The 17,879-nt window shown below is 45.3% G+C and overlaps 1 protein-coding gene across 1 annotated transcript; it reads right to left on the bottom strand.

Annotated features, from left to right (window-relative positions):
• Positions 1-1,810: 1,810 nt before the first annotated feature.
• On the bottom strand, positions 1,811-17,143 carry C14H20orf85 (chromosome 14 C20orf85 homolog). Its single transcript, XM_006049028.3, has 4 exons — positions 17,031-17,143; positions 9,806-9,887; positions 8,299-8,400; positions 1,811-2,224 (listed from the first exon to the last, which is right to left on the bottom strand). The coding sequence occupies exons 1-4, from the start codon at positions 17,096-17,098 to the stop codon at positions 2,063-2,065; spliced, it is 414 nt and encodes a 137-aa protein (XP_006049090.3). The 5' UTR covers positions 17,099-17,143; the 3' UTR covers positions 1,811-2,062.
• Positions 17,144-17,879: the final 736 nt, after the last annotated feature.

Below are 17,879 nucleotides of genomic sequence, written 5' to 3'. Positions count from 1 at the left end.
TTCTGCCTCATCACATGGCTTTTTCCCCATGTGTCTGTGTCTCCACCTGGCCGTCTCCTCCCTGTGTCTCTGCTCTTCTTTCAAGGACACCAGTCATATTGGATTAAGTCTCCCCGCCCCAACTCCAGTATGACTTCATCCTAATTTAACTAATTCCCTCTGCAATGACCCTGTTTCTAAATCAGGCCACATTCACAAGTGCTGGAGGTTAGAACTACGACAGATCTTTCTTGGGGGGTACACAGTTCACGTAATACCTTGGTCGTCTTTTTCTCAGGACCTGAAGAGCTGTGACATCTCTTCTTTATATGTGTGGTCCTTGGGATATCAGCATGATGACTGAGGGATTTCCTGGTGGCCGTGGTCCATGTGATCCACTTGGCAGGCGATAAGGGCAGGCACCATGCTCAGAGGGAATGACCAGGTGTCTTGAAGGGCTGATTCTCTTGTGTTCTGGCTCTTCCAGGCCAGGTAGCCCGTGAGAGCCCGAGTTCCCTTCTCTGGTTTGGAGGCAAGCCTTGGGGGGCAGAGAACCATTGAGAAGGCTGGGAGGAGGCTCTGTGCTGTGCCTCTGTTCTCAGTGCCTGATCAGCTGGCTCTGCAGCTGTCTGCAGCCAGGCCCCATCCCCCACCCCCGGGGTAGTAGGGAGACCGATCCCTCAGGGAACATCCTGCAGACTTTATAGAGAATAATTCCCTGAACAAGAGCAATTCTCCCCCAGGGCCTGTGGGGTTCCGACACTGAGCCCAGAACTTGGAGGGGATGGTGGCCCAGATTCAGCAGTAATCCTCTCCCCCTAGCACTGGGTGCCCCAGAGTCACAGAGCCCCTTTAGAAGTGTGCTAGTTGAGGCCTAGCACGCTAGGGTCAGGGGAAGGTTCTAGATGAGGGAATTTTGGGCTGGTGAAGCATACCCACCACACCTGGACAGGAAGGTGAGCAGGAGGGGTGTGGATGGGCGGGCCTCACAGGTGGGTTCCACCAGGTACAAGTGCCTACAGCCCACCTCGGTCAAGCAAACACAGGGAGGAACCCACCCCATGAACAGTGACACTGGGACCACCAAGAGGAGGAAGGAGCGTGACGTCATGGAGGGCAGGTAACTGACGTTGCTGCCCCCGCCCTGCCCACCCCGGGGCTGAAGGAGACACCATCCTCTGCTACTCAGAAATGAAACACAGGCCTCCACAGGCCACGTGCAAACTCTCCCTTCTCCGGCCCCCTGGGGTCCAGCTGGCAGGGCCCAAGGGCCTGTTGGTTGCTCCTCTTGGTCCTCCTGCACCAACTGGATGCCCCACTCCCCATGTCCACCCCCATTTGTAGGAACTGGAGCCAAGCCTCAGAGACAGCAGTGAACTCAAATGCTGACCACAGGGTGGATGTCAAAGGCCCCCAGGGGAAGGACACTGGCCAGCTCAGCTGCTGTCTTTGCTGTAGTGGGTGAGAGGGTGGTTGGGTGGGGGGTGGACCAGGTCAGGATAAGGTTTCTAGGGAGCACTGGGAAACCCATCCTTCCTGGAAATCTGTGCTCACTGCTAATTTTGTGCTTGTTTCTGCTTTAAAGCTGTTGACATATTGCCGATATCCTGGGGAATGACTGTGGAGGGGTCCTCAGAGCACGTTATTCCTCCTGAAAAGCAGGCCCAGGGGTGCTGGGGTACAGAAACACCTGGCCAACCACCTTATCTTAACAAGGATGGTGAGAAAGGGGATGGAAGGCGACAATAAAGGTTTAGACAAATATTTTAAAATGAGATCACATTGTGTCTTTTAAAGCTACCCCTAAAATTTCTCAAGGTATGTAAAAATATTCAGGGAGTCTATTTTGCTTTATTCATTGCATTAGCCAAGAATGAATGCATTACAAGAATGTTCCAGAAGGGAAGAACTGATGAAAATGTCTAAGGACTGTTTTGTGTTCTTTGCAACAGCATCCCATGAACACGTGTCGGGGGGAACTCTGACCTCGGGGGAGGCCTGGAGCTTGTCCTTTCCTGGGCACGGGCACTGGGGCTGGCGGTCTGCCCTTCCTTGCCCCAGGGGCCGGGGTCTCCATCTGGACTCAGTGTATGCCTTGTTTCGGCCAGTTTAGCTCCTTGGCATATGCCCCTTTGCAGCTTCTGATCTCATAGTCGTGCTCCAGACACTTGTTCAGGCCTGGCACCCCGGACCGCCAGCCGATGAAGCCCTGCGTGGTCTTCGGGACTGGGGGGGAGGGAAGCACCTGCAATAGAAGGACAGAGGATGAGTTGCCTTGGGCCACAGCCACAGGAGATGTGTCTCCAGACGCATCAGGATCGGCGTGTGAGACCTGGTGTGGAGAAGACAGAAAGAACCCTGGTACAGGCCACCAACAGACACATGGGTCAATGGAATCGAACAGAGAGCCCAGAAATGAACTTGCACTTCTATGAGCCCTTAATCCACCTGAAAGGAGGCAGGATATATAATGGGGAAAAGACATCATCTGGGAAACATGATGTTGGGAAAACTGGACAGCTACCCAATGGCTCAATGAGTAAAGAATCTGCCTGCAATGGAGAAGACACGGGATACACAGGTTTGATCCTTGGGTGGGGAAGATCCCCTGGAGGAAGAAGTGGCAACCCACACTTCAGTATTCTTGCCTGGATAATCCCACCGACAGAGAAGCCAGGCGGGCTACAGTCCATGGGGTCACAAGAGTCGGACATGACTTGGCGGCAAAACAACAACATGGGAAAGAAGCAAACTGGTCCACTTCTCACATCGTGCACAGAAATGAACTCAAATGGATTAAAGACTTAAAGCTAAGATCTGAAATAATAAAACTTCCAGAAGAAAACATCGGCAGCACACTTTTTGATGTTGGTCTTAGCAATAATTTTTTGGATATGTCTCCTAAGGCAAACATAAACAAGTGGGTACATCAAACTAAATGGAAGCTATCAATAGGACAAAAAAGGCCGCCTACTGAACGGGGGAAGATATTTGCAAATGTATCTGATTAAGGGTTAACATCCAAAATGTACAAAGAACTTGTATAACTCAGCATCACAGAAACAAACAACTTGATTGAAAGGTAGGCAGAGCACCCGAGTAGACATTTTCCCAAGGAAGATATGCAAGCAGTTAATAGTCACACGAAAATGTTCAGTGTCACCAAACATCACACCTGTCAGAGTGGCCATCATAAAAAGACAACAAGTAATGTGTTGGCAATGATGTGGAGGAAAGGGAACCCTCATGCACTGTTGGTGGGATGTAAACTGGTGCAGTCACTGTGGAAAACAGTTTGTTAGAAAAGTAAAAATAGAACTATCATAGGATCTAACAATTCCACTCCTGGATATTTATCTAAAGTAAATGAAAGCACTAATTCAAAAAGATATATGCAATTCTATGTTAATTGAACATGTTAAAGAAAGCTGAGCGCCAAAGTGTTGATGCTATTGAACTGTGGTGTTAGAGAAGACTCTTGAGAGTCCCTTGGACCGCAAGGAGGTCAAATCAGTCAATCCTAAAGGAAATCAACCCTGAATATTCATTGGAAGGACTGATGCTGAAGCTGAAGCTCCAATCCTTTGGCCACCTGATGCGAAGAGCTGATTCATTGGAAAAGACCCTGAAGCTAGGAAAGATTGAGGGCAGGAGGAGAAGGGGATGACAGAGGATGAGATGGTTGGATGGCATCACCGACTCAATGGACATGAGTTTGAGTAAACTGTGGGATATAGTGGAGGACAGAGGAGCCTGGTGTGCTGCAGTTCATGGGGTCACAAAGAGTTGGACATGACTTAACGACTAAATGACAATAAATGTTAACTGAACCATTATTTGCAATAGCCAAGATAAGGAAGTAATCTAAATGCCCATCAATAGGTGAATGAATAAAGATGTGGTCTGTACACACAACAGGATATTACTCAGCAATAAAACTAACGAAATCTTCCCACTGGTGACAACATAGGTGGGCCTAGAAGAATTCTTAGCAGTGAAATAAGTCAGACAGAGAAAGACAAATACTGCATGATTTCACTTACATATGGATACTTAAAAAACAAATGAACAACAGAAACAGAGTCACAGAAACAGAGAGCACACAGGTAGTTGCCAGAGGGGAGGTGGAGGAGGAGAGAAATAGGTGGAGATTAAGAGGTACAGACTTCCAGCTACAAAATAAATGAGTCACGGTATGAAACGTACAGTGTGGGGAATATAGTCAGTAATTATGTAATATCTTTGTATGGTGACAGATCATAACTAGACTTGTGATCATTTTGAAATGTTTAGAAACACTGAATCACTATGCTGTATAACAGAAACTAACAGCATTGTAGGTCAATTATACTTCTAAAACAAACTCATGGGAAAAGAGATCAGTTTTGAGGTTACCAGAGGAAAGGCTGGAGAGGAGGGGGATAGGATGAAGGTGGTCAAAAGGTACAAGCTTCGAGTTATAAGATAAAAAATACTAGGGATGTAATGTACAACATGATAAATATAATGAATGCTGCTCTATGTTATATACAAAAACAGTTACGATTAAGAGAATAAATCCTAAGAATTCTCATCACAAGGAGGAATGTTTCTCTAGTTCTTAAATTTTGTATCTGTATGAGATGATATGCTAAGTCGCACCCCACTCCAGTACTTTTGCCTGGAAAACCCCATGGATGGAGAAGCCTGGTAGGCTGCAGTCCATGGGGTCGCTACGAGTCGGACACGACTGAGCGACTTCGCTTTCACTTTTCACTTTCATGCATTGGAGAAGGAAATGGCAACCCATTCCGGTGTTCTTGCCTGAAGAATCCCAGGGACGGGGGGAGCCTGGTGGGCTGCTGTCTATGGGGTCGCACAGAGTCGGACACGACTAAAGTGACTGATGGATCTTCACTAGTCCTAGCGTGATAATCATTTCATGATGTACGTAAGTCAACTTCTGATGCTGTGTATTTTATACTTACTCAGTAATGTATGTCAATTATAGGTCAATAAAGTGAAGAAAAAAGTCAGAAAAGACAGAAAGAAGAGCCAGTGTCCCTAAGTAAGTTTCACTGAATGTAAGTACGCACCAACCCGCTGGACTCAGAGATCGCATGTTCCCTGAAAATAATGATCGATCATCAAACATGTCTTTTTATCTCATAACGTTTAACATATTTAATTCATGACCTCCAGCAAAATAACTTTCATTTGGTAAAAGAGCAAAAAAGAGAAACAAAAGCAAGGTGCAGATATATAGACTATTATAGTTCATAGTTGTTCAGTTGCTAAGTCGTGTCTGACTCTTTGAGACCCCATGGACTGTAACCCGCCAGGCTCCTCTGTCCGTGGGATTCTCCAGGCAAGAATACTCGAGTGGGTTGCCATTTCCTTCGCCAGGGGAGATTCCTGACCCAGGGATCAAACCTGTATCTCCTGCGTCTCCTGCATTGACAGGCAGGTTCACCACCACTGAGGCATCAGGGAAGCCACAGTTTATAGTGCCCTTTATAAAATATATGGCAATATTGTCAGATGGTAGCCTGGCAGTTATAGACCTTCCAGGTTTGATTAGAAGGCTTTATGATAGGTGTGTAAACACACACACACACACACACACCAAACCATAGATACCACAGGAGTGAAAGAAATTGATTTTAATTAAAAACCAAAAAGGAAATGGGATTCTATCTGAAATGAAAAAACACAATTTCATTTGTCAATTCCTTGAAATTTGAAAAATTTTTGGAAAATGAGGGTGAATGCTTATGCAGGGTTTGCCTTTCTATTTGAAATAACCTTCTGTTCTGCTCTTATGGGGGGATTTGAACCAAGACAGCAGTGAGGAATATTCGTTCAAGCAGAAGAACTGAGATGAAGAGGTTTAATATGTTTGGGGTTATGAGTTCACGCTTAGCTCAAAAGATCTTTGAATGAGGCGGTGGCGAGAGGGGACAGTCCTGGTGGGCCAGCTGCCACTGGTGGATGAAGCCCCTTAACATATGTTCTTGATGAACTATTAACATTAATCTCCTGAGAGGCCCCACACAGGGAGGGTCATGAACAGATGCTGGCGGGGCCAGTTTCCTCCAGCCTGCAAGTTCTCCACAATGCTGGTCCAGACTGGCTGTCAGGCACACAGACTAGCTTTCAAGTCCAGCTTGTAAGAGAAATGCAGTCAGAATCCACCCTGGGAGCTCACACTTCACCCATCAGATTGGCAAAGAGATGAAGACACCACCGTCAACAAAGGTCTAGAGGGAAAATCTGTGAAGGGCAACATTACCGCCATCTATGAAAAAGGAAAAGGCAAACATGCTTTAACCTGACAATCCACCCCTCAGCATTTATCCTAAGACATCCTAATACCTGCACGTGCACGTACCAAGATAATTGTGGGAGACTGACTGCAGCCCTGCATGTCACAGCAGATGCCTGGACACAGCCCACATGTCCATCCCCTGAAGACCCATTCAGTCACAGCCCCTCCACACCACGGAAAACTATACAGCAATGTAAAAGATGGAGGCAGCTGTGTGTTCTGAGATGGGATGACTTGGAAGATAAACTGCTAAGAGAAAAACGATGTATAAAATGTGTAAAATATGGTATAAATTGTGTATATTAGCTGCTCAATTGTGTCCGACTCTTTGTGACCCCTTGAACTAGAGCCACCAGGCTCTTCTGTCAATGGGATTTCCCAGGCAAGACTACTGGATTGGACAGCCATTCCCTTCTCCAGGGGATCTTCCTGACCCAGGGATGGAAACTGGGTCTCCTGCATTGCAGGCAGATTCGTTACCAGCTGAGCCATCAGGGAAGCCTGTCCAGGGTTAAGGGAAGGGTTATATAAATTATGGTCAATTCATACAATTAAGAAAAATGCAGTCATTAACATATACTGCATGGAAAGATAAATAGGCTATATTGTTGAATGAAAAAGGATTACAAAGCAGTCTGTGGAATTTTATTTTTAAATATGTATATATGCATGTATGAGTTTGTGCATGTGTGTGTGTGTTGAAGGAGTAGCTGAGGATAGCACTTAAGAGCAGGGCTCTGAAATCAGACACACTTGACCTTGGAAAAGTTGTTCAGTCTTTGTTAGCTTTGGTTTCCTCATCTGCAAAATGGGTTTGATGGCAATTATATCCATTCTCCAGGGATGTTGTGGAAATAAGATAACCATGTAAAGCACTCAGTATGGGGAGCAACTAAAGGGTAATAATAAGAGAATATCAGCCAGCATTTATTGGTGGTACATGAGGCGTAGAAGGCATCTGGAAGAGCTCCCCAAAATGTTAACCATGGGTCAGTGTATATATATGGATATTTTAATTTATGATTTATATTTTGCTGCATTTCTAGAAAAATCAGCAAGTCTCTCTTGCTGTATAATCAGCAGAGGAACCCTCTCAATATCTCAGTGGAATGCATTCTTTCATTCATTCAGCTAATAGGTCGTACCCACTGAGTGCCTAACTCAAACAAGCTGGCCATCCCATCCCATCTGACCCTGAGGGTGTCAGAGAAAGAAAACCCAGAATCGAACTCACCCATCCCTGGCCTCCTTCATCCTGAGTTTTCGTCCCCCCTCCCCACATCGGGACACGGAAGTGCCTGCTCCATAGCTGGATGGAGAGCAGAACCCAGGATTAAAGTGACAGAGAAGGCATGAGAAGGGCTTTCCTGGTGGCTCAGACCATAAAGAATCTTCCTGTAAGGCAGGAGACCTGGGTTCGATCCCTGGGTTCGGAAGATCTCCTGAAGGAGGAAATGGGTACCCACTCCAGTATTCTTGACTGGAGAATCTTATGGACAGAGGAGCTTGGTGGGCTACAGTTCATGGGGTTGCAGAGTCAGACACGATTAAGCCACTAACACTTTCACTTTTCCCATGAGAGAAGACTAGGGATATACAGAGCTCAGCAACTTCTAGAGGCATCTACCCCACGTCCACATCTGATTGGTCTTTGGTGGGAATACCATCTATGTCTTCTCCCCTCTGGATGACCTGGTCACTCACTCAGCAGCAAGAGTGACATTTTAAGAAGGCAATTCTCAATATTCCGCGGCCCTGCTTCCCTCTGCAAATCAGGCTCAGATCCCAGTTCCTTCCTCTGGACTCCAAGGTCCTGCACATATAGGGACCAATAACCTGCTGTGTCTCCCATGTGTGGGCTTAGGAAGGACTGGAAACCCATGTCCCTGTGGCTTGGGCACTGCTGTGTCCTTACCTGTGCCCAAGGCTTGGCCCACCTGCAGCAACACCGTTTCCGGTGGGGTGGAGATTTCTTACTTAGGAAAACAAGTACTTAAAAAGACTTTGCGAACCTTGATGTATTTCTCCACTGGGCTCACCGGCCGGATGCGGAACCGCTCAGGAAGCTCGATTTTGGGCTTTGGGGTGGCTGGTTCTTCTTCACACTTGATCAGCTGAAACACAATCCCCAGAGGCAGGGCCCCACTGGTTGAGCCCTCAGGAGCTTCCTTTCACAGTCCCCCCAGAACAAGACTCTTCACAGGTGACAAAGGCGGGACTCAGGTCAATGTTAGAAAGGGGCAGAGTGGGGACCTGCAGGCAGCCCAGCTCAGGCCCAGGCATCTCACAGACTGCCCATTTACTGCCCCGCCCATGATGTGAGAACATGTTATAGCTTATGGACTCAAACTAAAAACCTGCCAGCAAGGTTCAGGACCAGCCTCTAAACTAGGAGGACAGCCTCCAACCCCCCAACTTTTAATTTTTAAAGCAATTTTGAACTTTTCAAAATCCTGATTTAATTACACATGAAGACTATTAATACAGATTCCTTTATGCATATCATATTAATAAGGACTCATTTTATGCATAAAATTTCAAATTGTGTAACTCTCCAAGTATTAAGAAAGCTCATTAAGAATGGCATAATTTCAGAGCCAGTGGGACAGGGTGAATTACAAAGGGGGTTTATATGGTCTAGAATAAGTACGTTTTGAATTATGCGGCCCTTGAGTGATTCTGCCTCCCTCTAGAGAAACGTGGTTTCCTCATGTTGTGTCCTAGGGATCTCATGGAAGGTTGCAAACCGCTGGCCACCATGCTGGTGAAGCCCACACAAGCCCACATATATGTGGGTCTTTATATGGTGTTTTATAAATGGAGCCACTATTCTAGACTCAGACATTTTCATTAAAGCATCTGAATTTCCAGACTCTCTCGAACAATCAGAAAATGCAGCTGAGTCTGTCTTGCCTGTGAGCCCTCAGCAAGGCTGATCTTGGTGCCTCTGGCTGGGGTCAGAGGTCTCTGCTGATGTCCCCAATACTCCCTATTTATTATCTCTGGTCCCTTCCCTCATTTCTGGTGTAGGAAATACCAAGAGTTATTTTCCTAATAATCTTGCAGATATTCACTTGGCCTCTCCTTTCTTTCCCTCTGAACCTCACAGTCACTCAACGAGGCAGTGAGGACTATCACCGCATTTTACAGATGGCAAGTCAAAGGCTGAGTAGCCCTGGAATCAACCAGACAAGCATCTCCCTTTGGTGCCTTTCTTAGCTGTGTGACTTTGTACTTTTTTGAGCTCAAATTCCTCATTTGTAAAATGGGCCTCAAATAGCATCCATCTCTGCACAGGGGTTGTCTTATGGATTCAACAAGCTGGTTTGGATGAAGCACCTAGAATGTGCCTGGCATGTAGTAAAAGCTCAATAAATTTGTAAATCAAAGGAACTTTCAGGTGTCAGCCATCTTCAACATGCTCTATAAATTTATTCCTTTGAATTAAACACTTCATAACCACTTATTCTTGGAAATGATTGGGTCTATAACCTCCAGGGTCATCAACTTTACATTTACCTCCTCGAAGGGTGTTGATAAAAATCCCCAGTTCTGGGCCCAGTTTTGCCGTGCTTCGTTTTCAGCCTTCAGGCGATATTTCCTGGGGGGGAAAGAGTTCTTAAGTGATGTACAACATTTGAAAAGGGTTGACATAGCAAACCCTAAAAGGTGCCCTGGGGAGAATTTGACCTTCACTGATGCACCTGGACTGAGTGATGATTCCCAAACAGGGAGAGAGTGGGAGGCCCTGTCGCTGGGGGATTGTCACTCATGAAAGGGAGACACGTGTCTTAGAACCAGAGATGCTGGTTGGATGGTACATCAAAGACCAGACAGGACTAGGGCTGCCTCTGCCCTAGGGGTCATCTCGATACTGGATCCCTTATTTTAGGGGCCCTTGGACCTACAGTAATGGGGGAGTGTTAAATCATGATGGAGGTACAAGTAAAGTTCCTTTGTTTTCAGAGCAAGGACCAGGGAAGAGTGAGGTACTAGGGTGCAAAATTTAAGGAGGCACCCATTCCCAGTTCCTGCATGGGCAGAGCCAGAACCTGCATGACCGTGACATGGAGCCCTCTTTAAACACTGCACCCCAGGCCCCTCGTTTGTTCCACCCTAATCCTGGCCCTGCTTTCACTGCACACATAATATAGTTTATACATAACTACCCACGAGCTGAGGTGAGTTTCAGTTGAAGTGCAGGTGTGTCTTTTACAAAAAAACTGATTTAAAAAAACTGATTAAACATTTATTCATTTTGATTTTCAAGTTTCCTTTCCTATTTTGGAACCAGTGTCTGCACCCCAAGCCCCCTCTAATGTCTCAATAGTTTCTGAGGCCCAAGCTATTTCCCCGGGGGCTGAGCACCTAAATCAGTTAAACCACTCAGTCATGTCCAATTCTTTGTGACCCATGGACTGCATCACGCCAGGCTTCCCTGTCCATCACCAACACCTGGAGTTTGCTCAAACTCATGTCCATCGAGTTAGTGATGCCGTCCAACCATCTCATCCTCTGTCGTCCCCTTTTTCTCCCACCTTCAATCTTTCCCAGCATCAGGGTCTTTCCCAATGAGTCAGTTCTTCCCATCAGTGGCCAAAGTATTGGAGTTTCAGCCTCAGCATCAGTCCTTCCAAGGAATATTCAGGACTGATTTCCTTTAGGATTGACTGGTTTGATCTCCTTGCAGTCCAAGGGACTCTCAAGAATCTTCTCCAACACCACAGTTCAAAAGCATCATTTCTTCAGTGCTCAGCTTTCTCTATGGTCCAACTCTCACAATCATACAAGACCATAGCTTTGACTAGATGGACCTTTGTTGGCAAAGTAATGTCTCTGTGATTCAATATGCTGTCTAGGTTGGCCATAGCTTTTCTTCCAACAAGCAAGCGTCTTTTAATTTCATGGCTGCAGTCACCATCTTCAGTGATTTTGGAGCCCAGAAAAATAAAGTCTGATCTCACTGTTTCCATTGTTTCTCCATCTATTTGCCATGAAGTGATGGGACTGGATGTCATGATCTTAGTTTTCTGAATGTTGAGTTTTAAGCCAACTTTTTCACTCTTCTCTTTCATTTTCATCAAGAAAGTGATGAAGGCTCTTTAGTTCTTCTTTACTTTCCACCATAAGGGTGGTGTCATCTGTATATCTGAGGTTATTGATATTTCTCCCAGTGATCTTGATTCCAGCTTGTGCTTCATCCAGCCCAGCAGTTCGCATGATGTACTCTGCATATAAGTTAAATAAGCAGGGTGACAATATACAGCCTTGGCATACTCCTTTCCCAATTTGGAACCAGTCTGTCATTCCATGTTGAGTTCTAATTGTTGCTTCTTGACCTGCATACAGATTTCTCAGGAAGCAGGTCAGGTGGTCTGGTATTCCCATAAATTCTGGCATCTCTTTCAGAATTTTCCACAGTTTGTTGTGATCCACCCAGTCAAAGGCTTTGGCATAGTCAATAAAACAGAAGTAGATGTTTTTCAGGAACTCTCTCACTTTTTCAATGATCCAACGGATGTTGGCAATTTGACCTCTGGCTCCTCTGCCTTTTCTAAATCCAGCTTGAAAATCTGAAAGTTCACGGTTCATGTACTGTTTAAGCCTGGCTTGGAGAATTTTGAGCATTACTTTGCTAACATATAAGATGAGTGCAATTGTTCAGTAGTTTGAACATTCTTTGGCACTGTCTTTCTTTGGGATTGGAATGTAAACTGACCTTTTCCGGTCCTGTGGCCACTGCTGAGTTTTCCAAATTTGCTGGCATATTGAGTGCAGCACTTGCACAGCATCATCTTTCAGGATTTGAAATAGCTCAACTGGAATTCTATCCCCTCCACTAGCTTTGTTCGTAGTGATGCTTCCTAGGGCCCACTTACTTTGCATTCCAGGATGTCTGGCTCTAGGTGAGTGATCACACCATCATGGTTATCTGGGTCATGAAGATCTTTTTGTATAGTTCTTCTGTGTGTTCTTGCCACCTCTTCTTTATATCTTCTGCTTCTGTTAGGTCCATACCATTTCTGTCCTTTATTGTGCCCATCTTTGTGTGAAATGTTCCCTTGGTATCTCTAATTTTCTTCAAGAGATCTCTAGTTTTTCACATTCTATTGTTTTTCTTTATTTCTTTGTATCGATCACTGAGGAAGGTTTTCTTATCTCTCCTGCTGTTCTTTGGAACTCTGCATTCAAATGGGTTTATCTTTCCTTTTCTCCTTTGCCTTTCACTTCTTTTCTTTTCTCACCTGTTTGTAAGGCCTCCTCAGATAACCATTTTGTCTTTCTGCATTTCTTTTTCTTGGAGATGGTCTTGATTACTGTACAATGTCACGAACCTCTGTCCACAGTTCTTCAGGTACTTGGTCTATCAGATACAACCCCTTGAATCTATTTGTCACTTCCACTGTATAATTGTAAGGGATTTGATTTAGATCATGGTAAAGCATCTGTCTACAATGCAGGAGACCTGGGTTCAATCCCTGGGTCAGGAAGATTCCCTGGAGAAGGAAATGGCAACCCAATTCAGTACTCTTGCCTAGAAAATCCCATGGATGGAGGAGCCTGGTGTCCATGGGGTCACAAAGAGTCAGACATGACTAAGAGACTTCACTTTCACTTTCTTTTCATACCTGAATGGTCTAGTGGTTTTCCCTACTTTCTTCAATTTAAGCTGGAATTTGGCAATAAGGAGTTCATGATCTGAGCCACAGTCAGCTCCGGGTCTTGTTTTTGCTGACTGTATAGAGCTTCTCCTTTGGCTGCAAAGAATATAATCTATCTGATTTTGGTATTGACCATCTGGTGATGTCCATGTGTAGAGTTTTCTCTTATGTTGTTGTAAGAGGGTGTTTGCTATGACCAGTGTATTCTCTTAGCAAAAACTCTGTTAGCCTTTCCCCTGCTTCATTTTGAACTCCAAGGCCAAATTTGCCTGTTACTCCAGGTATCTCTTGATTTCCTATTTTTGCATTTCATTCCCCTATAATGAAAAGGACATTTTTTTTGGATGAGCATGGCCCTGCCCATCAGAACAAGACCCAGTTTTCCCTACAGTCAGTCTCTCCCAACAGGAAACTTCCATAAGCCTCTTATCCTTATCCCTCAGAGGGAAGACAGAATGAAAACCACAATCACAGAAAACTAACCAAACTGATCACATGGACTACAGCCTTGTCTAACTCAATAAAACTATGAGCCATGCCATGTAGAGACATCCAAGATGGATGGGTCATGGTGGAGAGTTCTGACAAAATGTGGTCCACTGGAGAAGGGATTGGCAAACCACTTCAGTATTCTTGAGAACGCCATGAACATTATGAAAAGGCAAAAAGATAGGACACTGAAAGATGAACTCCCCAGGTCAGTAGGTGCCCAATATGCTACTGGAGAAGAGTGGAGAAATAACTCCAGAAAGAATGAAGAGACAGAGCCAAAACAAAAACAACGCCCAGTTATGGATGTGACTGGTGATGGAAGTAAAGCCCAATGCTGTAAAGAACAATATTGCTTAGGAACCTGGAATGTTAGGTCCACGAATCAAGGTAAATCAGAAGTGGTCAAACAGGAGATGGCAAGAGTGAACATCGACATTTTAGGAATCATTGAGCACCTAAAGCTGAGTCTATTTCCAAAGAAAGTGTAACATGAGACAGAAAGATGAGCCATATATGTACTTAAAATATTCTAGAGCCACATTTTTTAAAAAGTGAAAATAAACAGGTAAATTTAATTCTGGTGTCACTTTTTAGGGGCATGAAGTTTTTGAAATCTAGTGTTTTATATTTATGCTGCTGCTACTGCTAAGTTGCTTCAGTCGTGTCCGACTCTGTGTGACCCCATAGACGGCAGCCCACCAGGTTTCCCCATCCCTGGGATTCTCCAGGCAAGAACACTGGAGTGGGTTGCCATTTCTCTCTCCAATGCATGAAAGTGAAAAGTGAAAGTGAAGTCGCTCAGTTGTGTCTGACTCCAGCGACCCCATGGACTGCAGCCTACCAGGCTCCTCCGTCCATGGGATTCTCCAGGCAAAAATACTGGAGTGGGGTGCCATTATGGCTCATTCCAATTTGGAATAGTTACCTATCCAGTGCTCAACAGCCACTGTGACATGGGGCAGAACAGTCTAAGGGCTTAACTGGCTCTGTTCACCAAGGAGGGGCCCTCTGATTTGGGTCTTGAAGGATAAGTAGGAGTTTGTTTGGTGGGGGAAGAGAGAAAAGGGCATTCTAAGCAGAGGAAACAGACCCTGCTATGGTAGTATAATATTTCCTAATGTGAGTACTTGGATAAAAATAAATATTAAGAAAAATAATAATAGCATGTATTTATTGCAAATAATACTGGCCTTCCATTTTCAAGAGTGATATAAAGTTTTCAATAAAAAGAAGTTCATTAGGTCAAACAAAGCTAATTTAAAGAAAAATATGAAGTGACTATTACAGGATTTTCAAGGAAATGGTATAAGTCGTAAGAGATGAAAATAGGATAACTGAAGTTTAAGAGGTTAGCAATGATGGTTTGTTGTTGCTAAATATCCCCTGGTGAAGGAAAATGACTCCCCAGTCAAGTAATCTTGCCTGGAGAATTCCGTGGACAGAGGAGCCTGGCAGATTACAGTCCACGGGGTTGCAAAGAGTTGGACACTACTGAGTGACTAACACTGCATTTACTTATTTGTATCTAAATTAGTAACTTTCCATATTGGTTAAAACTTCAAAGAGATGGGATATTACCTAGCAATGGGACAGAAAGGCAAATAGAAACATCCATTATAGATGTTTACTGAATACGAATCTTTTAGAAAATGGATTTAATTCTTTAAAACTTCTTGTTGAAAAACCAGGATAAGCAAGAGTAAATGTAAAGTGCTCTCTTTTGAACTAAACAAATACTCAGTTCAGTTCAGTTGCTCAGTTGTGTCTGACTCTTTGCGACCCTATGAATCACAGCATGCCAGGCCTCCCTGTCCATCACCAACTCCTGGATTTCACCCAAACTCATGTGCAATGAGTCAGTGATGCCATCCAGACATCTCATCCTCTGTCATCCCCTTCTCCTCTTGCCCCCAATCCCTCCCAGCATCAGGGTCTTTTCCAATGAGTCAACTCTTCGCATCAGGTGGCCAAAGTATTGGAGTTTCAGCCTCAGCATCAGTCTTTCCAATGAACACCCAGGACTGGTCTCCTTTAGGATGGACTGGTTGGATCTCCTTGCAGTCCAAGGGACTCTCAAGAGTCTTCTCCAACACCACAGTTCAAAAGCATCAATTCTTCGGCGCTCAGCTTTCTTTATAGTTCAACTCTCACATCCATACATGACCACTGGAAAAACCATAGCCTTGACTAGATGGACCTTTGTTGGGAAAGTAATGTCTCTGCTTTTGAATATGCTGTCTAGGTTGGTCATAACTTTCCTTCCAAGGAGTAAGCATCTTTTAATTTCATGGCTGCAATCGCCATCTGCAGTGATTTTGGAGCCCAGAAAAATAAAGTCAGCCACTCTTTCCCTATCTATCTGCCATGAAGTGATGGGACCGGATGCCATGATATTAGTTATCTGAATGTTGAGCTTTAAGCCAAATTTTTCACTCTCCTCTTTTACTTTCATCAAGAGGCTCTTTAGTTCTTCACTTTCTGCCATAAAGGTGGTGTCATCTGCATATCTGAGGTTATTGATATTTCTCCTGGCAATCTTGATTCCAGCTTGTGCTTCTTCCAGCCCAGCGTTTCTCATGATGTACTCTGCATAGAAGTTAAATAAGCAGGGTGACAATATACAGCCTTGATATACTCCTTCTCCTATTTGGAACCAGTCTGTTGGTCCATGTCCAGTTCTAACTGTTGCTTCCTGACCTGCATATAGGTTTCTCAAGAGGCAGGTCAGGTGGTCTGGTATTCCCATCTCTTTCAGAATTTTCCACAGTTTATTGTGATCCACACAGTCAAAGGCTTTAGCATAATCAATAAAGCAGAAATAGATGTTTTTCTGGAACTCTCTTGCTTTTTTGATGATCCAGCGGATGTTGGCAATTTGATCTCTGGTTCCTCTGCCTTTTCTAAAACCAGGACAAAGCTAGTGGAAGTGATGGAATTCTAGTTGAGCTATTTCAAATCCTGAAAGATGATGCTGTGAAAGTGCTGCACTCAATATGCCAGCAAATTTGGAAAACTCAGCAGTGGCCACAGGACTGGAAAAGGTCAGTTTTCATTCCAATACCAAAGAAAAGCAATGGCAAAGAATGCTCAAACTACCACACAATTGCACTCATCTCACATGGTAGTAAAGTAATGCTCAAAATTCTCCAAGCCAGGCTTCAGCAGTATGTGAACCACGAACTTCCAGATGTTCAAGCTGGTTTTAGAAAAGGCAGAGGAACCAGAGATCAAATTGCCAACATCCGCTGGATCATGGAAAAAGCAAGAAAGTTCCAGAACAAATATTAAGATTTTTTTAAAACGTTGGGTAAATCTTAAAAATAAGCACTCAACTGTCAGCTCTCAGCAAGCAAAGCTTTGCCGAGGGCTGTAGAGCCAGATGCAAAATGTTTCACGCCTTTGTAGTGCGCCAAAGACAAGAGAAAGAGAAAGGCTCTTTCCGCAAGACACCCCCACCACCTCCAGCACTCTCTCCTAGCGCCCAGAAGTCGACCACTTCCAGGACTTGGTGGGAAAACTGAGGCTGCCAGGTGTGCACACTTTGGGTAGGAATGGCCCAGCCCACTGGGTTACTGAGTCCCCGGCGTTACCAGATCTCATCCTGGGCCACGAGGTTCATGCGCTCGGCCGCAGCCGTGCTGATCGGTTTCTGGGCCATGGGGCCTGGGGTCTTGGCAGGCCCCCGCGCGCTCAGGCCTCTGGCTCAGCGTCTCAAGTCTCCTGGGAGACCGGTTGCTGAGCAACGCGGGACGCGGAGGCGGAGCCGGGGCCGCACCTGGAGAGATTGGGGCAGCCGGGCTCTCCTTTCCAGGCGTCAGGGCGCCTACTGACAACCTCGGTCCACAGTCACGCTCTTTGCGCGCCTCCCTGCCCACCTGCTTTGTCCGGGGCTGCCACAGCCCTCCTCCTCTGCGGAAAACCGTGGGGAAACCTCAAGACCTTACACGCCCTCCTCCTTTTAGACCTGTCAAGCAAGTATACTTGCCAGGTGTACCAAGCCTAAGCGTACCGAGCTTAATGGATTCCGTCATAGAGACTCCTGTAACCACCGCCTGGATTACGAAATAGGTCACCCCAGTCCATCTCTTTTGTCGACTTCTCTTAGCACCCCGGTGTCGTTTTTCTCTGGCTTCCTTGTTCCAGTGTTACGTTTGAGAGGTTCATCCGTATTGCTGCGAATACCCAGGGTGTGGTCACTTCCATGTGGAGGGCACTGGGGCCAATCTTTGGGGCCTCCAAGAAAGTGCTGCTGTGAATTTCAGCGCACGTGGCTTTTGGCTATACATGCATGTGGCTATACATGCATTACTTTGGCATCCACTCTTTATAATTATCTCCAAATGCAGCTCAAAGATAATACCGCCTTCCGACCCCACACCCCAACCTCTCTTTCATGCCCATCAACACTAATCCCTCATCACTGGGATGCTCATGGGGTG

This window comes from Bubalus bubalis, chromosome 14 (assembly GCF_019923935.1).
Source record: "Bubalus bubalis isolate 160015118507 breed Murrah chromosome 14, NDDB_SH_1, whole genome shotgun sequence".
NCBI classification, from domain to species: domain Eukaryota; kingdom Metazoa; phylum Chordata; class Mammalia; order Artiodactyla; family Bovidae; genus Bubalus; species Bubalus bubalis.
Note: the sequence above shows the minus strand (reverse complement) of the source record. Positions and strands in the feature narration are given on the sequence as shown.

What these genes read in the sequence shown, in the direction of transcription:
- C14H20orf85 (XM_006049028.3), bottom strand. Translation starts at nt 17,098, where the DNA reads ATGGCCCAGAAACCGATCAGCACGGCTGCGGCCGAGCGCATGAACCTC. An exon ending in GTGGCCCAGGATGAGATCTG is followed by an intron (nt 9,888 to 17,030) that starts GTAACGCCGGGG and finishes TTTCCCCCCCAG; the next exon opens with GAAATATCGCCTGAAGGCTG. An exon ending in TATCAACACCCTTCGAGGAG is followed by an intron (nt 8,401 to 9,805) that starts GTAAATGTAAAG and finishes ATTGTGTTTCAG; the next exon opens with CTGATCAAGTGTGAAGAAGA.